This window comes from Vulpes lagopus, chromosome 8, assembly GCF_018345385.1.
Source record: "Vulpes lagopus strain Blue_001 chromosome 8, ASM1834538v1, whole genome shotgun sequence".
NCBI classification, from domain to species: domain Eukaryota; kingdom Metazoa; phylum Chordata; class Mammalia; order Carnivora; family Canidae; genus Vulpes; species Vulpes lagopus.
Genome location: NC_054831.1, coordinates 118,044,206 through 118,062,126, shown reverse-complemented (window position 1 = coordinate 118,062,126; position 17,921 = coordinate 118,044,206). Strand labels below are relative to the sequence as shown.

Below are 17,921 nucleotides of genomic sequence, written 5' to 3'. Positions count from 1 at the left end.
CGGAGACCCATAATCCGGAAGTGGCGCCAAAGCCTCTTCCGGTCCTACTCACGTTGCCGCTTCCCTCGCGTCAACGCCAGGATGGTGAGTTCTGAGTTGAGGTGTTAGTCTGGGGGTCTGGGACTGGGGCAGGGGCCGGTCCGGGGCGCTGACACTCCTGTCCTGTCCCCACAGAAGCCGATCCTGCTGCAGGGCCATGAACGATCCATTACGCAGATTAAGTACAACCGCGAGGGAGACCTCCTCTTCACGGTGGCCAAGGACCCTGTGAGCGTCGGCGGCCGGCGGCCCGGCGGGACCCTGCGAGGGTGGGGGGTGTCGAGAGGGGGAGACTTCTTTCGGCCGGGGTGAGGGGTGGACAGGCCGTTTTTTGCCGTGAGAGGGGAGCCAAAGAGCTCCCATTCTGAGAAGTAGGGAGAGGCCATCCCGGGAGTAGGTGGGCGAGACATTATTCCGGGATAGAACGCAGTAGTTGGTAGGAGGAGGGAGTGGCCAGGAGGAAAAAAAAGCAAGAGACCATCACGGAAGGGGACGGAGACCAGAGTCAGACTGTTCTTCCAGGGGAGGGGAGCAGGCCACCCCTAGAAGGGGAAAGCTGCTCCTTGGGCGGTGAGGGACAACAGAGGACTTCCTGGAGGTGTCCCGGGTCTCATTTCAGTAGGTCCTTGTGGGTGTCTTTCACTGAGTGCAAACAGCCCCTCACAGCAATGCCCTTTGAGGCACCTCCATGTGGAAGATGTGTTAACTCTAGTGGCCAAAAGTGGGAGTTCAGAGGCCAGCAGACCTGATTTGAATCCTGACCCCTGCATCCAGTAGCAGTGTGACTTGGAGCGTGTCATTTAACCTTGATAAACTTGGTTTCCCTTTTTTTTTTTTTTATGAATTATGGGTACTAATAATTCTTCCCTTGTGAGAGTTGTCTTCAGGGTTAAATGAGGTTATTTGGGGAAGGAGTTTAGCACAGTAAATACCTCGTGTATGTTACTGGAGAATTGTTACTGTATTTTAAATTCCTTAGACATGGGATCCCTGGGTGGCGCAGCGGTTTGGCGCCTGCCTTTGGCCCAGGGCGCGATCCTGGAGACCCGGGATCGAATCCCACGTCGGGCTCCCGGTGCATGGAGCCTGCTTCTCCCTCTGCCTGTGTCTCTGCCTCTCTCTCTCTCTCTCTCTCTCTCTCTGTGACTATCATAAATAAATAAAATTAAAAAAAAAATTCCTTAGACATTATTTTTATTGAAGCCTCACAGCTACCCTTTGAAGAAGGCATTATTGTTGTGGCCATTTTACAGACAAGACAATAAGCTCAGAAGAGAGAAGCACTGTATTTGAGAGTTTCAGGAAAGACCGGAATAATGGCATGGAGATTTTGTTTTGTTTTGTTTTAAGATTTTATTTATTTATTCATGAGAGACACAGGCAGAGGGAGAAGCAGGCTCCATGCAGGGAGCCTGATTGTGGGACTTGATCCCGGGTCTCCAGGATCATGCCCTGGGCTGAAGGCAGACGCTAAACCACTGAGCCACCCAGAGATCCCCAATGGAGATGTTTTTACAAGCCTCCTGACTCCCCTGCCACTTACCTGCAGGAAGGAGGAGAATCCAGGAATTGTTGTGTTTTTTTTTTTTTTTTTTGCCAGCAGCCTACTGTTTCCCAAGAGATGAGCAGGAAAGGGGAGAATCTGGCCTGGTTAGAGGTTGCTGAGGTTCCTGGGGAACCTCTAAGTAGGAGACCATTGCTCTGCCTGGGATGTTTACTATGTGTCACACTGTCATTGACTCCTCCAGATTGTCAATGTGTGGTACTCCGTGAATGGTGAGAGGCTGGGCACTTACATGGGCCATAGTGGAGCTGTGTGGTGTGTAGATGCTGACTGTATCCTTGTCTGCTCTGAGTGTGGGATCCCAGGGTCTGCCAGCGATGGAGAGGCTGCCCATGTGGAGTTGGGAGTTCGGGGTGCTATTGTGGGTCTAGGGAATGATGTCTCCCTCCTAATCCCTGGTCTTTTCACTGGTTGGGGGAATATTCAGGACAAGTTCCAGTTCTATATGAGAAGGTTAGAAAGTTCTGAGGTAAGAGAGGAAGAAAGGCTGTCTGGGGCTGAACAGGGAGGTGATTCCGTTGGTTTTCCAAGAGGACAGGGGCTCAGGTGAACTCGATCATGTTTCTTTAACACCTTCTTCAGGGGACACCAAACATGTCCTTACCGGCTCAGCTGATAATAGCTGTCGTCTCTGGGACTGTGAAACAGGTAAGCCTGGATCATTTACTTTTCCATCAGACAGTGACGACCTACAGTGTATCTGTTGAGGTGAACAGGTTTTGGGGAAACAGATAATCCAGAGATGGCTCCTGTTCTAAGGAACAAGAAACAGACAAGGAAAAGAAGACAGACAAGGAAAGAAGCACTACAGTAAGATAATAAGCCATATTAGAGAAAGCACAAAGCACTGTGGAAGGCCAGAGGGGTGAGGGGGCAACTGACTGCCTGGAATGGGGAGGGGAGCCGGCAAGGTTTCCCAAGGTGAATGTCATATGAGCTAGGGCTTTACAGATGAGAAAGAGGTCATCACTTTGGCACATACTGGAATGAAAACATGGCAGGTGTCCTGTCCAAGTCATTTGATCTGATGGGAGCTTCTGCCTCTTGGGGAGTAAGAAATAGGAGAGAAGATGAGGCAAACTAGGGGCAGAATAGGCTCCAGGGTCAGGAGCTTGGCTTTGTTCTGTAGGACTTGGCATGCCTTGGAGGTCCCTGAGCAGCAGAGAGTATGTTTCATTTTAGCAAACTCAGGTAGCAGTGGGGAGTATTGGAAGAACAGACCAAATACATGGGAGCCTATTAAGCTGCTCCATTTAGTAAATATTTACTAGGCACCCAATTCTGTGGCAGGTCTCTGCTGGGTTCCTTTTTTTTTTTTTTTTTAAGCAAAGTGGTAGAAGTTTATTAAGCAGAGATACGGAGATACAGAGGAAGCTCTCAGAAGTGAGAGGGGTCCCGACAGGGTTCCCCTCTCTGCTGGGTTCTGGGGACATGCAGAGAAATTAGAGCAGATCCTTGTTCTAGAGGAATGCATTCTGAGAAGACATATGTATTGCAATTCACTATGAGCAGTGCCATAGGAACAGGATGTCTGGGGAGAGATGGGGAGCAAGTTAAAAATCTTGAGCCAAAGCCTAGCAGTGAGGAGGAAGTAGGGGTGGGTTTTGGTCACTAGAGCAGGAGAAATAGTAGACAGGAGGATAGGCGTATGGAGTGTGTCCTCCCTTTGATGGCATTAGGCAAGGGGTAGCCCAAACTGCTTGTCTCTAGGGAAGCAGCTGGCCCTACTCAAGACCAATTCAGCTGTCCGGACGTGTGGCTTTGATTTTGGGGGCAACATCATCATGTTCTCCACGGACAAACAGATGGGCTACCAGTGCTTTGTGAGCTTCTTTGACCTGCGGGATCCAAGCCAAATCGGTGAGCCAGTACTAGAGGGTTAGTTAGGACTGGGGTGAAGGGTGTGGCTCCAGAGCCCAAGGCCTGACATCTTCTACCCCACACAGACAACAATGAGCCCTACATGAAGATCCCTTGCAACGACTCCAAGATCACTAGTGCTGTTTGGGGACCCCTGGGGGAGTGCATCATCGCGGGTCATGAAGGCGGAGAGCTCAACCAGTATAGCGCCAAGGTGAGGAGGTGGGTGGAGGCCAAGCCCACCAGAATGATTCAAGAGTCAGGATAGCACAGTAGTGAAGAGCAAGGATTGGGTTCAAATACAGATTTTACCACTTTTTGGTTATGTGAACTTTGCCAAATTACTTCACTGAGCTTGTTTATATATGCAAAATGTTCCAAGGATCAAATGACATAAGGCGTTTTAAAAACTTGTCACAGAATCCTCTGGATATATGGGTTGTTTTTTGTTTTAAGATTTTATTTATTTATTCATGAAAGACACAGATCAGCAGAGACATAAGCAGAGGGAGAAACAGGCTGCCTGCAGGGAGCCCAGTGTGGGACTTGATCCCAGGGCCCCGGGATCACAACCTGAGGCAAAAGCAGAGGCTCAGACACTGGGCCACCTAGGTGCTCCTACTCTGGATATGTTAATAATGATCATAAATAAGCATTTTCCTGCCACCACTGAGTGCCAGGCCTTGTGTTGGGCCCTAAGGAAAAAGACCTGAATCAGACGTGGGCCCTGCCCCCAGGGAGACAGACTGGCAAACATCTAGCATGAATCAGGTTGGAAGTTGTGCCAACACAGAGGTCTCAGCCAATTACATTAAATGCTCTCTGTCATAGAGAAGATGGCACATACGTTAACCCGTGAAGAATAAATGGAGCTTTAAGCAAGAAGGGAAGGCCATTCCACAGGTGGGAAAAACAGTACACACAAATGCGGAATTAAGGGAATAGGGGGATTGTTCAGAGAAGGGTCTGGGGTTTTTGGGACATGGCATTGGAGAGAGTGGATAGCAACTAGATTTTTTTTTTTTTTTTTTTTTTTTTTTTTTGAGTGTCAGGAGGTAAGGAACTGATTTTCCTGTAGGCAGTAGGGAATCTCTCTCTTTTTTTTTTAAGGTTATTATTTGTTTGTTTTTTTGTTTGAGAGGCAGAGAGAGAATACAAGCAGGGTGGGGAGGAGCAGAGGGAGGGGGAAGCAGACTCCCCACTGAACAGGGAGCCCAACATAGGGCTTAAACCCAAGACCCTGAAATCATGATCTGAGCCAAAGGCAGATGCTTAACTGCCTGAGCCGTCCAGGTGTCCCAGTGGGGAATCTTTAAATAGTTATTGGTGATCAAATTTTTTCTTTATAAAGCTTTTGCAGGCTCAGTTCAGAGAATGGACCTGAATGAGGCCATAGCTCTCGGGACGTAGAGCACCTGACAGAGTCAAGAGATATTTAGGAGTGACTTGATGAGATGGGGAGTAAGGAAAGGGTCAAGCCTGGGCTGCCCTGGATTTCTCTTGGGTACCTGGGTTCCTGGACAATGCTGGCATGTACTATGATAAAGTTTAGTCGTTCAGCAAACACTGACTATAGTCCACCAGGCCCCAGACCTACCCACAGGCAGGTAATGGGAACCAAGGTCAAAGGCATACATAAAGCTTGTTGCCAGCAAATAGTGAAGCTGTTCTGTGTTGTTAGATAGGCCTGACTGCAAGACTCGTGCTTGGTCCCCAAAATACAGGAGCTGGATCTGACTCTTACCATGTGTCCTCATTGATGGAGGAAAGCAAAAATACATCCTTCTCACACAATAGATAAAAATAATTCAGGAGGGACTCCTGGGTGGCTCAGTGGTTGAGCATCTGCCTTTGGCTCAGGGTGTGATCCCAGAGTCCCAGGACCGAGTCCCACATCAGGCTCCTTACATGGAGCCTGCTTCTCCTGTCACTACCTCTCTCTCTGCCTCTCTCTGTGTGTCTCCTGAATAAATAAAATCTTAAAAAAAAAAAAAAAAAATTCAGGAAAGGGACACTTGACTGGCTTAATAGAGCATGCGACTCTTGATTGCAGGGGTTGTAAGTTCAAGCCCCACAATGGGCACAGAGCTTACTTAAAAACAACAATAAAAGTAATTCAGAAAAGGAAAGGAAAGTTCTCTGAGGGCCCACTCTGTGTGAGGCACAGTGCTCACAAGGCCTTTTAATCATCTGACCAATGTCTGCAGAACACAGGCCAGGTCCCTGTCACAACAAAGTCAAATAAGACAGTCTCAGTATCCCTCTGGTGACACGGGTGGTGTACTTTTAGTAATCTTGTTTTTTAGTTAGAGAAATTGAGGCAGAGAGAGGTGCTTCTGAGGGCAGACTCTAAAGCTCTGCCCTTTGTACTCTACAGGCTAGCAGGTTGCTGAATGCGAAGGGAAGTAAAGAGATGAAATGGCCCTTTGAAAGATCTAAAAAAAGCTAGCCATGCAGCAGTACTGGTGGACTGTGGCTCCAAACTAGCTGGGAAGGGGGTGAGCACAGGCTCTTTACATCTTACATGTGGCAGGACCTCTAGCGAGTCACATCATCCCTATGAACCTTACTTTATTCCTTTGAAAATGTCCTTTAAGGGGTGAGCCTGGGTGGCTCAGTCAGTTAAGCCTCTGCCTTCAGCTCAGGTCATGATCCGAAGGTCCTGGGATTGAACTCCCCTCCCGGCCGAGCAAGGAGCCTGTTTCTCCCTTTGCCTGCTTCTCCCTCTGCTTGTGCTCTATCTCTGTCAAATAAATAAATAAAATCCTAAAAAAAAAAAAAAAGGAAAATGTCCTTTAAAATACCCACTTCGGGGGGATCCCTGGGTGGCTCAGTGGTTTAGTGCCTGCCTTTGGCCCCGGGGCGCAATCCTGGAGTCCAGGGATCAGGTCCCGCATCGGGCTCCCGGCATGGGGCCTGCTTCTCCCTCTCCCTGTGTGTCTGCCTCTCTCTCTCTCTCTCCCTCTATGTCTATCATGAATAAATAAATAAAATCTTTAAAAATAAATAAATAAATAAAAAATAAATAAAAATAAAAATAAAAAATAAAATACCCACTTCGTAGGATGGTTGTGAGGATGAAGTCAGCTGGCTTCATTCAGTATGTAGCACAATATTTGGCAAATGTGACTATTCACACAATTCAGTGACTATTTGTTAAAAGAAGGAGTGAGTGAAGGATGTCTCTACCATTGTAATGTGCTGATTCGTTAATAGGTCCATAGATTTGTCACCATGAGCATGTGTTTTCCTAGATGAACTAGCTGTGTTTATGAAATGTGTACGCATGGGTGAGGTTAGGATGTGGGCTTGGGGGCGGTGGCGGAGGTGAATGTTGGTTCAGGGGATACTTAGGCCCACCCGACCCAGGCCTCCCCCCACCCAGCCCAGACAGGGAGCAGTATAGAACAACTCCGGTGGAGCAGTGGTGCTGGTGGAGTTCAGGCCACCCAGAGCCTCACTCTTCTGCCTTCCCCAGTCTGGAGAAGTACTGGTGAATGTTAAGGAGCACTCCCGGCAGATCAATGATATCCAGTTATCCAGGGACATGACCATGTTTGTCACTGCTTCCAAGGACAACACAGCTAAGGTGAGCCTGGGCAAGGAGTCTGGTGGGGCTGCTCCTACTCCCCTACAAAGCTTTCAACTTGACCAACTTTCCCCTCAAGAAGATTCCTTTTATAGATTCCCCTCCCCCCCATCTTCTCTTTCTAGCTCTTTGACTCCACAACTCTTGAACACCAGAAGACTTTCCGGACAGAACGTCCAGTCAACTCAGCTGCCCTCTCTCCCAACTATGACCATGTAAGGGAACCCCACCCAGGCTTCCTGCTGCAGCCTCAGAATGCTTCCAAGATCTAAGTGTTCGCCAAGCAATTGAGATAGGAACTCTTTGGGAAATAGTATCAGGCAGAGAGGAGATTCCCAGAGCAATGAGAAGGATGAATTCTTGGAAAGCCCCAGGGGGCAGGGTAGAAGGTGGCTGAAGTAGCTGTTTGGGTCCTGCCCTTAGCATCCTGTCAGTCTGATGTGGGGGCTAGGGGTGAAACACGGAAGATGGACTTGGCTGCCCTTTTGGGCTGTCTAGAGTTTCTTCTTCCCTTCAGGTGGTGCTGGGTGGTGGTCAGGAAGCCATGGATGTAACCACCACCTCCACCAGGATTGGCAAGTTTGAAGCCAGGTAAAGAGGGAGGGGGCTCTTCCACATTGAAACCCCACAGAGTGTCTTTCATGTTGGACACAAACCATATACTTGTGGAGACTTCCCTTATTTCCTTGCCTGCTAGGTGGTACACCCAGATTTGTGGCCTTCCTGGGACACGTGTATAATGTAGCAGTTATGAACATGACCTTGGGCTCACTCTGAGGTCCTGGACCCTTCCTCCTATTTATCTGTGCCTGGTTTCCTCCACTGTAAATGGAGACAATGATAATATACTTACCTTATAAAATTGTGCAGATCAAATGCATGAGTTACTACTCGTTGCCCAGCACACAGTAAGGAAATGTTAGCTGGGTATGCAGGCAGACACTTGGGTCCAGTCTTTGCCGCCTCTTATTTTGTTCACATTCATTCCCCCTCATCCCCATTTCCCCACTTTCTGCTTTCCCTTTGGGGAGTGGTACGTCCATTGTGTTTTGAGAGGAGATGGAGAGTGACTTGTCCCTTCCCACCATCCCCTTCCAGGTTCTTCCACTTGGCTTTTGAAGAAGAGTTTGGAAGAGTCAAGGGTCACTTCGGACCCATCAACAGCGTTGCCTTCCATCCCGATGGCAAGAGGTAGGGAGCAGGAAACTGAGCTCAGCCCAGATCTGGCCTCTGGCCCTTTCCCGTGCCCCGCCCTCCCTCTCCCCCCCTGCCCCTCCACTGGGGCCAGCCTCCACCCAGAGGGGACACCTGACTAGTCCCTGGCTCTCTCTCCCTCTCCAGCTATAGCAGCGGCGGTGAAGATGGTTATGTCCGCATCCACTACTTCGACCCACAGTACTTTGAATTTGAGTTTGAGGCTTAAGAAGCTTGGATCTCCATCGGGACCAGGGGAAATTTCTGGGCCAGGGCTCACAAAGTTTTGGACTCTGAGAAGTAAATTAGTTTGGAAATAAGTGGTTTCTGGTCAGAAATTTTGTGGGGACTATTTCATTCATTTCCCTTTTTAGTGACACCCCAGAAAATGTATACTAGTCGTGGAGATCTTTATTATTTAGACCTTCTCCTGACACCATAAGATGCGCCAAACCTGGAGCTTCTGTATATTTTGGATTAGGCTGGATAGCAGATGCCCTGATCCAAGGTCCAATGGTGCTGAGGGACCCTGCGGGGTGGAGGGTGTCTCAGGAACATTTCAGCCATCATCCAAGGAGCCAGCACTTAAAGTTGAAGCTCAGAGGTTGTAACTGTCGGCTGACAGCCCTCTGTTTTCTCCCTATCTGTCACTATTTGCCACACCTTCTCCCATGCCACCTCTGAAGGTTCAGGCAGGCAGATCCAGTGCAGAAACAGGCCTGTGGAGGAGGACAGATGAAGCTGGGCAGAGGGGCTAGCTCCACAGGGGAGAAGGTGGGATTGGGGGTTACCTTGCCACAGTTGCAGGCTCTGGGGCTCCACAGAGGGCCAGATGGCCAAGGGATTTGGGATGTAGAGTGAGTTCCGGAGCTTCCGTTGGTCATTTGGCTGGTTGAGCCCAGACCACAAGGAGTGGGTTCAAGTCCTGACTTCACACAGGCATCTCTAAGGAGTGAGTTTCCAGACTCAGATTATGCCTTCTGGGATTCGGGACTGGGGACCCTGGTGAATAGGGTGATAGCCATCTCCTGGGGCAGTGATGACCTGTCCTTTTTTCCTGCCAATGTTCTTGCCAGTCAGATACTGTACTGGGCACTGGAATAAAGTAAGACAAGACAAAGTCCTAGTTATTCAGGAGTTAGTTTCATTAGTTCTGCCTGGAAGTGTCAGGGAAGGCTGAGAATGTGCCAGTTGGGCTGGGTCAGTCTGCAGAAACTCACCAGGTGTGCAAAAGCATAGGAATATTTAGGAGGGGAGACTACAGGGCCAAGACCAAGAAAGTGGGAACAGGCCCAACTGAATGTTGGTGGATTGTTTGTTTTTTTTAGAGAGGACGCACACAAGCAGGGGATTGGGGGAAGAGGGAGAAGGAGAGCAAGAGAATCAAGCAGGCTCTACTTTCGGCACAGACCCTGACATAGGGCTCAACACCGGGCTCCATCTCATGAGCCTGAGATCATGACCCAACATTAGGACGTGAGCTGAAGTCAAGAGTCAGATGCTTACTGACTGAGCCACCCATCAGTCAGTGTGTTTTTTAAACTGGTGGCAGAGCTAGAACAGGGAGGCAGCTGTTCCAACAGCCCAAATAGGAAGAAGAGTCTGGACTGGGGTTAGTAGGAGGGGCCTTTTACAGGAAAGGACATGGTAAGAAGGTTTCAGGAGAAAGGCTGTATATGAAGGATGGGTGGGTGGGGGAAGTACATAAAGATAACAGTTTTTTTTGTTTTTTTTGGTTTTTTTTGTTTTTTTTGTTTTTTTTTAATGAGAGACACAGAGAGAGGCAGAGACACAGGCAGAGGGAGAGGCACACATGCAGGGAGCCCGATGTGGGACTTGATCCTGGGTCTCCAGGATCAGTCCCTGGGCTGAAGGTGGTGCTAAACCGCTGAGCCACCCAGGCCACCCAAGATAACTGTTTCTAACCTGGGTGACCCAGCAGTGGAGTCCGTGAAAAGTGTGTGTGTGTGTGTGTGTGTGTGTGCACGAGCACACGCACACAGGGCACATCAGACAACAAAAGAGAGGAGTGTGAGCCCTCCCTCCCCTCAGGCTGATGAGAGAAAGATGGCTTTGGGGGGCTTGGGAACATTTCTAACAAGCCAACCAGATAATAACGACCACTGCATGTGTGCCCACTGCGCCCACTGTGCCAGGCCCTTCCCATCCTTTAACTCAGCTAATCCGATTCAGCCCCACCCCACAGAGATGGCTGTTACTGGAAGCCTCCTTGCTACTGACAGGAAAACAGGTTTCCTGTGATCACCCAGCAGGTGAGTGATGGAGCTGGAAGTTAAGCCCAAACCACTGGACTCTGTTTTCAACCTCTACTCCATTGCTTCACTAGAATTAGCCCCGCAAAGTGGTGGAAAGCCCCAGAAATGATTTTGCAGCAACTTTCCCCTTCAGTCCTTATTTTTAAGCTGGAGTGTCCTTGGTCTTTGTTATGGACAGAGTGGGTAGGTCTAAAGGATTGGCCTTGGACCCATCCAAATCTGGGTTTGCAGAAGTTCTGGGGAAAGGTGAGATTTGGAGGCAGGGGAGGAGAGAACACTCAAAAGTTTTACCCAAAGAAAAACTCATCCAAAAGGGAAAGATGTCTTCTCGTGCTGACAGCAGGTACCTGACCCTGGCCTGTACCTGGCCCCTGACCCACCTTGACTCCCCCCTCGCTCACCTCTCCTTTCTGCTGTTGCAGAGGAAGGTGCCAAAAGGGGAGGCATAGGCGTGCTCAAACAGAGCCAACAGCAGCCCCTCCCCAAACTCCAGCAACAGCGGGAACTGGCGGCCCAGCTGCCACACACAGTGCAGGACGAGAAAGATGGGTGCCTCATGCTTGGGGCAGGTATGGGAGAAGGCCAAGGCCGCACAGTGCAGACGGAAGGAGTGGCCGGCCTGGGGAGGGGGCAGAGTGATGGGCACAAGGAAGCAGGGTTTCTGGATGGAGGGGGAGGGCTGGGCCTCAGCGGCCAGTTACCTGAATCCATTCACGCTCCACCAGTTCCTGGAATCCAGCCATGGTCCAGCTCAAGGGGTTCAGGATGAGTTGGGCCAGCGAAGTCACAAACCGGTGCTGTCCATGCCTTCAGTTCCATGCACCAGGATGTAGGCCCCTTCCCTGTGGGCCAGGGCTTATTAATAGTGGCCAGTCTTCCCCAGCCCACGGTGCCCTGGCCAGGAAACAAATGGGCCCGTTTCTAGGCTGTATGTGCTTACTGAGACATGGCTATGTGCCCAGGGGTAGAGAGCCCTGCCCGTCCACCCTGTTCTCTGCCTCGTTGGTGGGTGGTTACCTTTCCATGCCCTAGGCAGCTAGGCAGGTGGTGCTCAGTGCCTCCTTCACGTGTACCAGCCAGCGGCAGCCCTCTAGTCAACTGAGCCAGCTGTCCATGCTCTGTCCAGGTCCCCAAAGGCTTCCACCAGGCACACAAAACTCTCCTGTAGGGGGCGACCCCTGCACAAATGGGAATCTGGTCATCCCATCCCCAACCAAGCTCTGGTGAGCACAGCCCTGGGAACAAGTGCTCTAGACCAATGAAAGAGACAAGGAACCCTCAGAGGAACCCTTTGACAAAAGGGACACTGGACCCTTTGGGGGAGCCCACCTAAACTGATGGAAATGATTCAGTATCTTTGAGGATTTCCCAATCTGATGGAGGAGACCCAAGACCCCTTGGGGGAGACCTAGTCTATTAGGGGTGCCTGGGGAGTGAGTGGTCATACAACCCTCTCTGGATATAAGAGGAAGCCCCCAATTTGATGGAAATGTCACAGTACCCGTGAAGTAGCCCAGTGTGATAGGAGCAACACGGTACTACCTGGGGGAGTCCCATCTGACAAGAGACACAACACTTAGGATTCTGGTATCTCTCTTGCTTCCCAGGAACTGCTCCGCTCAAGATCACCAATGCAACCTCCTGCTGGAAAATCTAATGAAGGCTTTTCCAGGCCTGTTTAATAAAAGCCTTCAATGGCTCCCCTCTCCTTTACGAGATAGAGTCTAAGTTCATAATCATGGCATTCAAGGCTTTTGCTCAGGTCCTGTCACCCCTTTAGCCCCATCTCTCTCTGCCTTTCACACTTGACACTTCCACCATTCTGAAATACTTGTAGCTCCCCAAACAGGACAAATGACAAGGAGTTCTGCTCCTATACCCCTGTAGTTGCTCCCTTCCATCTGGAATGTCCTTTTGCTCTCTGGCTAACTCCTCTTTCAGGTGTCAGCAAATGCCTCCAATTCTCGGGGAAACTTTCTTTGCACTGCCTACACACAAGAGAGGGGAGCCTGCTCTGTGCTGCTGCTCATCACACTGAATCCCAACTGCCTAATTACTGATCTCCCAACCATGTCTGGGCTGGCCACCATCTCAGCCTCTGTGCTCAATCAACATTGGTTGAATTAAGGAATAAACAGTTATGTATTCTGGAAAGGGGAGCAGTCCTCTCTCCTCAAAGCACAAAAACTCCTTGAGGACCTCCTTCTAGTACTACCATCACCTGGATGGATACAGCTGTGTAGGTAGAGCCCTCAGGGGAGGGCTGGGTCCAATGGGGAGAAGGGGGTGTGTGGTGAGGTTGTTCTTAGAAATCAAATTTCAGTTTAATGTAAAGAGAGGCTTTTTCTTTCCAGACAGAATTGGGGTGCCCAGAGGATGAGCCCTCAGTGGGCAGTGTGCAAGTGAGGACGCTCACCGGGTAGGATGGCTACCTGGAAATGCTTAACAGTCCCCAAGGTCTGTGGATGATACTCCCAACTCCTACCCCCTCCCTGAGGAGTCCTGTAGGAGAGCCCCTAGGAGAGGATCTGAAGACCTCTCACCTCTGCAAGGGGCCAATGCAGCGGTTCCCAGCCAGGGCAGGCGCCTCTGGCCTCGGTGCCGCCGCCTGTCACACGGGCCAGTTTGGCGGCCTGAGCCCAGCGGGTGTCCAAGATGAAGCCCCGGGCCCCAGGGCCAGCGCCTGCAGCTCGCAGCAGCTCCTCGTCCTCAGCGCAGCACCTTTTCTGGGGACCAGTCAGGGGCTGGCTGGAACGTAGCAGAACCTGCGAACCGGGACGCCACTCCGGAAGCCGTAGCCACCTGGCCCTGGCTCGGGGATTTCGCTCTGGGAGCCCCTTGCGGGTGGGGGGTGGCCTAGACCCTCGGCCTGGTCTAGAGCTGGCGGGGGGGCGGGCTGGAGCTAAAGGACCCTAGCGGCGGAACTCGCAAGGCGTGGGGCCCAGCTGGAGTGGGGTGCAGCCGGGGGGAAAGCGACCCGAAGAGTAGAACGTGGGTGGGTCCAGGGTTGAGGAAGACGACTGCGCTCCAGGGACCCCACGGGCCGGGGGCCGGGCCGAGATGGGCGAGACTCCGAAGCCCGGCAGAGGGGCGGGGGCGGGGGGAGGGGAGGGCGCAGGGGGCGGGGCCCGTTGGAGGCCGGTTGCGGTTCGGCTAGAAAGGGTAGGAGCTCGGGCTGCAGGCGCGCGACGAATTGGCCCGGCGGTGCAGGAAAGGGCCGAGAAGGGCCGCAGTTGGTCTTAGTAGCGGAGTCTGGCTGGGTGGGCTCACGGTTCGCTGGGGCATGGTGGTGGCTGAGCACCGGGCAGCGGCCTCCCGGGCGGAAGCGGGAGCTGAGCGCCAGGGCGGGGCCTTTACAGCGCGAGCCACGATCACGGCGCGGGGGTAACTGGGGCACAAGCTGAAGTTCTCGTTCACCTCACTCAGCCGCCACGCGTTGGTCTGCCGCGCAGGGAAAGGCGAAGGCCAGGTTGGGCGGTCAGGGAGCGCCGGGGCCTCACGCCCCTTGCAGGACCACAGGCCCGCGCGACCGCACCCACCTCGCGAGCTACTCGCGCGTAGCGTTCGGGTGGGTGGAAGTGCCAGGAGTCGCCCAATCTCAAGCCCTTGGGACGGCAGAAGAATGGAAAGGAAGTGATGACCGATCCCAAAGACGACAGCGCCTGGGGAAGGAAGTCGGGGGATCCGGGCAAAGTCGGAATCGTCTCGCCCGCGCCCTGCCAGCCGCTCCGCTCCGCAGCCCCTGCTCTGCACAGCCTGCAGAGCACCCCGCGTCCCCTGCCATTAGCTGTGTTCCAGGGTAACACTGGAGGCCGGGTCGTCTTGCGCAGTAGGCCTTGTTTACTCCCCTCCTAACGAAATAGGGGTAGCTTAAGGGCCTCGGGAGCGCGGCTTGCGTGCCTCCACGGAGCGGGCGATGTCCAGCGTCGCTTCCACGCCCTCTATGTCCAGCTGCAACACTTGCAGGTCCTTACAGCTCCACGTGATGGTGCCGAAGCCACCCGAGACCCTGGGAATAGACGGGCTTGAACTTAGTGTCCCCTGCCCCCCTACCAGGGGAGGAGAAACGAGTTTATTAGGATTGGACGTAATGCAAGGGGGCACCAGCTTGCCCTTCCCCCTCCCCCGCGGAGCAGAAAGCTCTGCAACTACGGGGACGCCCCCGCCACGTCTCACCGCTTCTCGGTGGAGTCTACACTACGCAACAGCAGCAGCCACAGGTCTGAAGTGACCTGGGGCCCTGGCGACCGCAGCAGGTGGTGGCGGGTGACGCTTAGCGCGCTACGCAGTGGGGGCGCCTCCGGACCCCGCAGGAGCTTGGCTTGGGCCTGGCCCGTACGGATCAGCTCCGAGAACTCCATTCCGCCTGTCGTGGGCCTGGAGCCCAGCAGGACAGACTCCAGGAGCGTCAGGCGGGGCGAGCGCGGGCTCGGGCTCCTAAAGGGACAGGAACTGGCTGGGCAGCTGGCGACGCCGGCTGGACAGCTGTTAAGGAGGCCCCTTGGAGGAAGTGATCGAACGGTTTCACAGGAATGTCCCCCTCCTACTGCCAGCACCTCTGAGCCAGGACCCCGGGCCCGAACCTTTTTAAGGAAACCTCAATTTCATCCATCTGTGAAATGGGGAGACTAATCTTGCTTAAAGCCCTTTACCTCGTGCCTTGGTCACAGGTGGCACTCAACATTTTTTTTTTTTAAACAGGTGCTGGCACTCTCACTGACTTAAAAAAGAAAAATACCATCTCTTCTTGTGTACCCTGGTAGAAGGGTGGAAAGGGTAGGTGTGAAATTGGGAACTATCTACTTCCTCCCCTTATAGCGGAGGCTGGGTGGGGGAAATCCCTTAGTCCACCTTAAGTGCAAGCAGCTCTGTAGCTGGTGCCCCTCCCCCACCGCAGCTGGAAGTCGCTGCCGGAGGGCGCCCTCTATAGAGACCACTTCTGGCTTAGTCCTGCCCTCCAAAGCCCAGTCTATCACTTCATCCTTCAACCAAATTTGAATGGCCCATACACTAAGCTGGACACTGTATTTAGTGAAGGACCCAAGGATGATGGAGGAAGGTTCTGTTCACTAGACCAGAGTGTGGTCTGGCAAGAGATACAGCTAAACTGATAAATTACAAGAGTTGCAAGGATTTACTAGAGGACTCATCCATCCATTTATCCATCCATCCAATTATTCTTTCACTTTAAAAAAAATTCTTTCATTTCTTAAACACTAATGCCTACATCGTGTTAAGTGTTGATTATCAAGAAGAATGGGGGATCCCTGGGTGGCGCAGTGGTTTGGCGCCGGCCTTTGGCCCAGGGCACGATCCTGGAGACCCAGATCGAATCCCACATCAGGTTCCCGGTGCATGGAGCCTGCTTCTCCCTCTGCCTGTGTCTCTGCCTCTCTCTCTCTCTCTCTCTGTGACTATCATAAATAAATAAAAATTTAAAAAAAAAAAAAAAGAAGAATGAAAAAGACCATACCTTTAAAGAGCCTTTTGGACCACTGGGTTCCAGGCTTGGTGTAGGTGCACATGTATGCAAAACCTTTTAAAACACACACACACACACACACACACACACACACACACACACACACGGACACCTGGGTGGCTCAGCGGTTGAGCGTCTATCTTCTTCGGCTCAGGGCCTGATCCGGCTCCCTGGGCTCCCCGCGAGGAGCCTGCTTCTCCCTTTGCCTCTGTCTCTGCCTCTCTTTGTGTGTCTCTCTTGAATAATAAACAAACAAACAAACAAACAAAAAAAACCATACACAAAGAAAAGAAATCAGGTGGATACCCATAGTATAAACATAAAATCGAAGTAGTCTGTGAAAGGCACTAGATGTAAAAGAGTGTAAATTGTAAAAATCCAAACCAAATGGGCTGGGAATTCGTTAGAAATGTGCCCCAACCCACATGTCTCTTTAAACAAGTTTTTCAGGAGATTCTCTTGCACAAGAAAGTGTGAGAACCATTGGAAAGTACATAAAAAAGAACAAAACTAGGAGTACCTGGGTGGTTCAGTCAGTCAAATGTCTGCCTTTGGCTCAGGTCATGATACAAGGGTCCTGGGATAAAGCCCTCCCCTAAGCAGGGAGCCTGCTTCTGCTTCTCCCTCTCTCTTTGCTGTTTCCCCTGCTTGTGCTCTCTCTCTCAAATAAATAAATAAAATCTTTTTTTTTTAATTTTTATTTATTTATGATAGTCACAGAGAGAGAGAGAGAGGCAGAGACATAGGCAGAGGGAGAAGCAGGCTCCATGCATCGGGAGCCCGACATGGAATTCGATCCTGGGTCTCCAGGATCGCGCCCTGGGCCAAAGGCAGGCGCCAAACTGCTGCGCCACCCAGGGATCCCTAAATAAAATCTTTAAAAAAAAATAGGCAAACTAATCTTCACTGTCAGAAATTGGGAGAGAAAAAAAAAAGAAAGAAGAAAGAAAGAAAAAGAAAGAAGAAAAGAAAGAAAGAAAGAAAGAAAGAAAGAAAGAAAGAAAGAAAGAAAGAAAGAAAGAAAGGAAGAAAGAAGAAAGAAAGAAAAGAAAGAAAGAAGAGGGATCCCTGGGTGGCGCAGCGGTTTGGCGCCTGCCTTTGGCCCGGGGCGCGATCCTGGAGACCCGGGATCGAATCCCACATCAGGCTCCCGGCGCATGGAGCCTGCTTCTCCCTCTGCCTGTGTCTCTGCCTCTCTCTCTTTCTCTCTGTATGACTATCATAAATAAATAAAATTTAAAAAAAAAAAAAAGGAAGGAAGAAAGGAAGGAAGAAAGAGAAAGAAAGAAAGAAAGAAAGAAAGAAAGAGATTGGGAGAGTAGTCACAGACCAGGAGCACTTCCTGGATGCTGGTAATGCTCAGTTGTTCTATCTGGGTGCTGGGTACATAAGTGGGTTCAGTTGGGGAGAATTCAGCAAGGCATGTCCTTAATTATGATGTGTGAAATTTTCTGCGTGTATGTTATAGATCAATACAAAATTTAAAAAAGGGAACAGCTCTGGTTGAAGCCCTGGGAGGGGCAGGGATAGGTGGGTCTAGGAACCCAGCCACAGCTCTGTCTTTATCACATACAGACCTCCTGAGGGATTTCCAAGGGAACCTAAAGTTCCTGAGAGTACAGGTTGAAATCATTGATCTGTCCCCATAGAGTCAGTGACTTGTCTAAGTGTCATGAGTGAGGAGAGAGGGCACCTCACCAAACTTCAATCCACTCCCACCCCCTTAACTTGGGTCTTGGGAAGAAGGCCAAGACTTTAGTGTGGATGATGCTTTTCTCATCCTGGAGCAACTTCCTTTCTGGGAACAGGGTGTCTCCTTCTGGGCAAAGACAATAAAATTCATCCAAGGGGCAGGAGGAGCCCTGCTCCTCCGCCATCCGGATGGGCATCACGTGGCTCCCCAGAGTTGCAGGCCAG

At 51.3% G+C, this 17,921-nt stretch overlaps 1 protein-coding gene and 1 pseudogene across 1 annotated transcript; one reads left to right on the top strand and one right to left on the bottom strand.

The window, feature by feature from the left end:
* The first annotated feature begins 4 nt into the window (after positions 1-4).
* Positions 5-8,566, top strand: EIF3I (eukaryotic translation initiation factor 3 subunit I). The gene is made up of 11 exons (XM_041766700.1): positions 5-84; positions 175-267; positions 1,788-1,875; positions 2,186-2,251; positions 3,314-3,463; positions 3,550-3,677; positions 6,942-7,052; positions 7,178-7,267; positions 7,570-7,643; positions 8,151-8,243; positions 8,394-8,566. Exons 1-11 carry the CDS (start codon positions 82-84, stop codon positions 8,473-8,475), a joined length of 978 nt encoding a protein of 325 aa, XP_041622634.1. The 5' UTR covers positions 5-81; the 3' UTR covers positions 8,476-8,566.
* A 1,472-nt stretch (positions 8,567-10,038) lies between these two features.
* On the bottom strand, positions 10,039-15,758 carry LOC121497803 (annotated as a pseudogene).
* Positions 15,759-17,921: the final 2,163 nt, after the last annotated feature.

Excerpts from the sequence above, each read along its gene's own strand:
- EIF3I (XM_041766700.1), top strand. Across the intron at positions 1,876-2,185 it reads GTGGTGTGTAGATGCTGACT|GGGACACCAAACATGTCCTT; the intron begins GTATCCTTGTCT and ends CACCTTCTTCAG. Across the intron at positions 8,244-8,393 it reads TTCCATCCCGATGGCAAGAG|CTATAGCAGCGGCGGTGAAG; the intron begins GTAGGGAGCAGG and ends CTCCCTCTCCAG.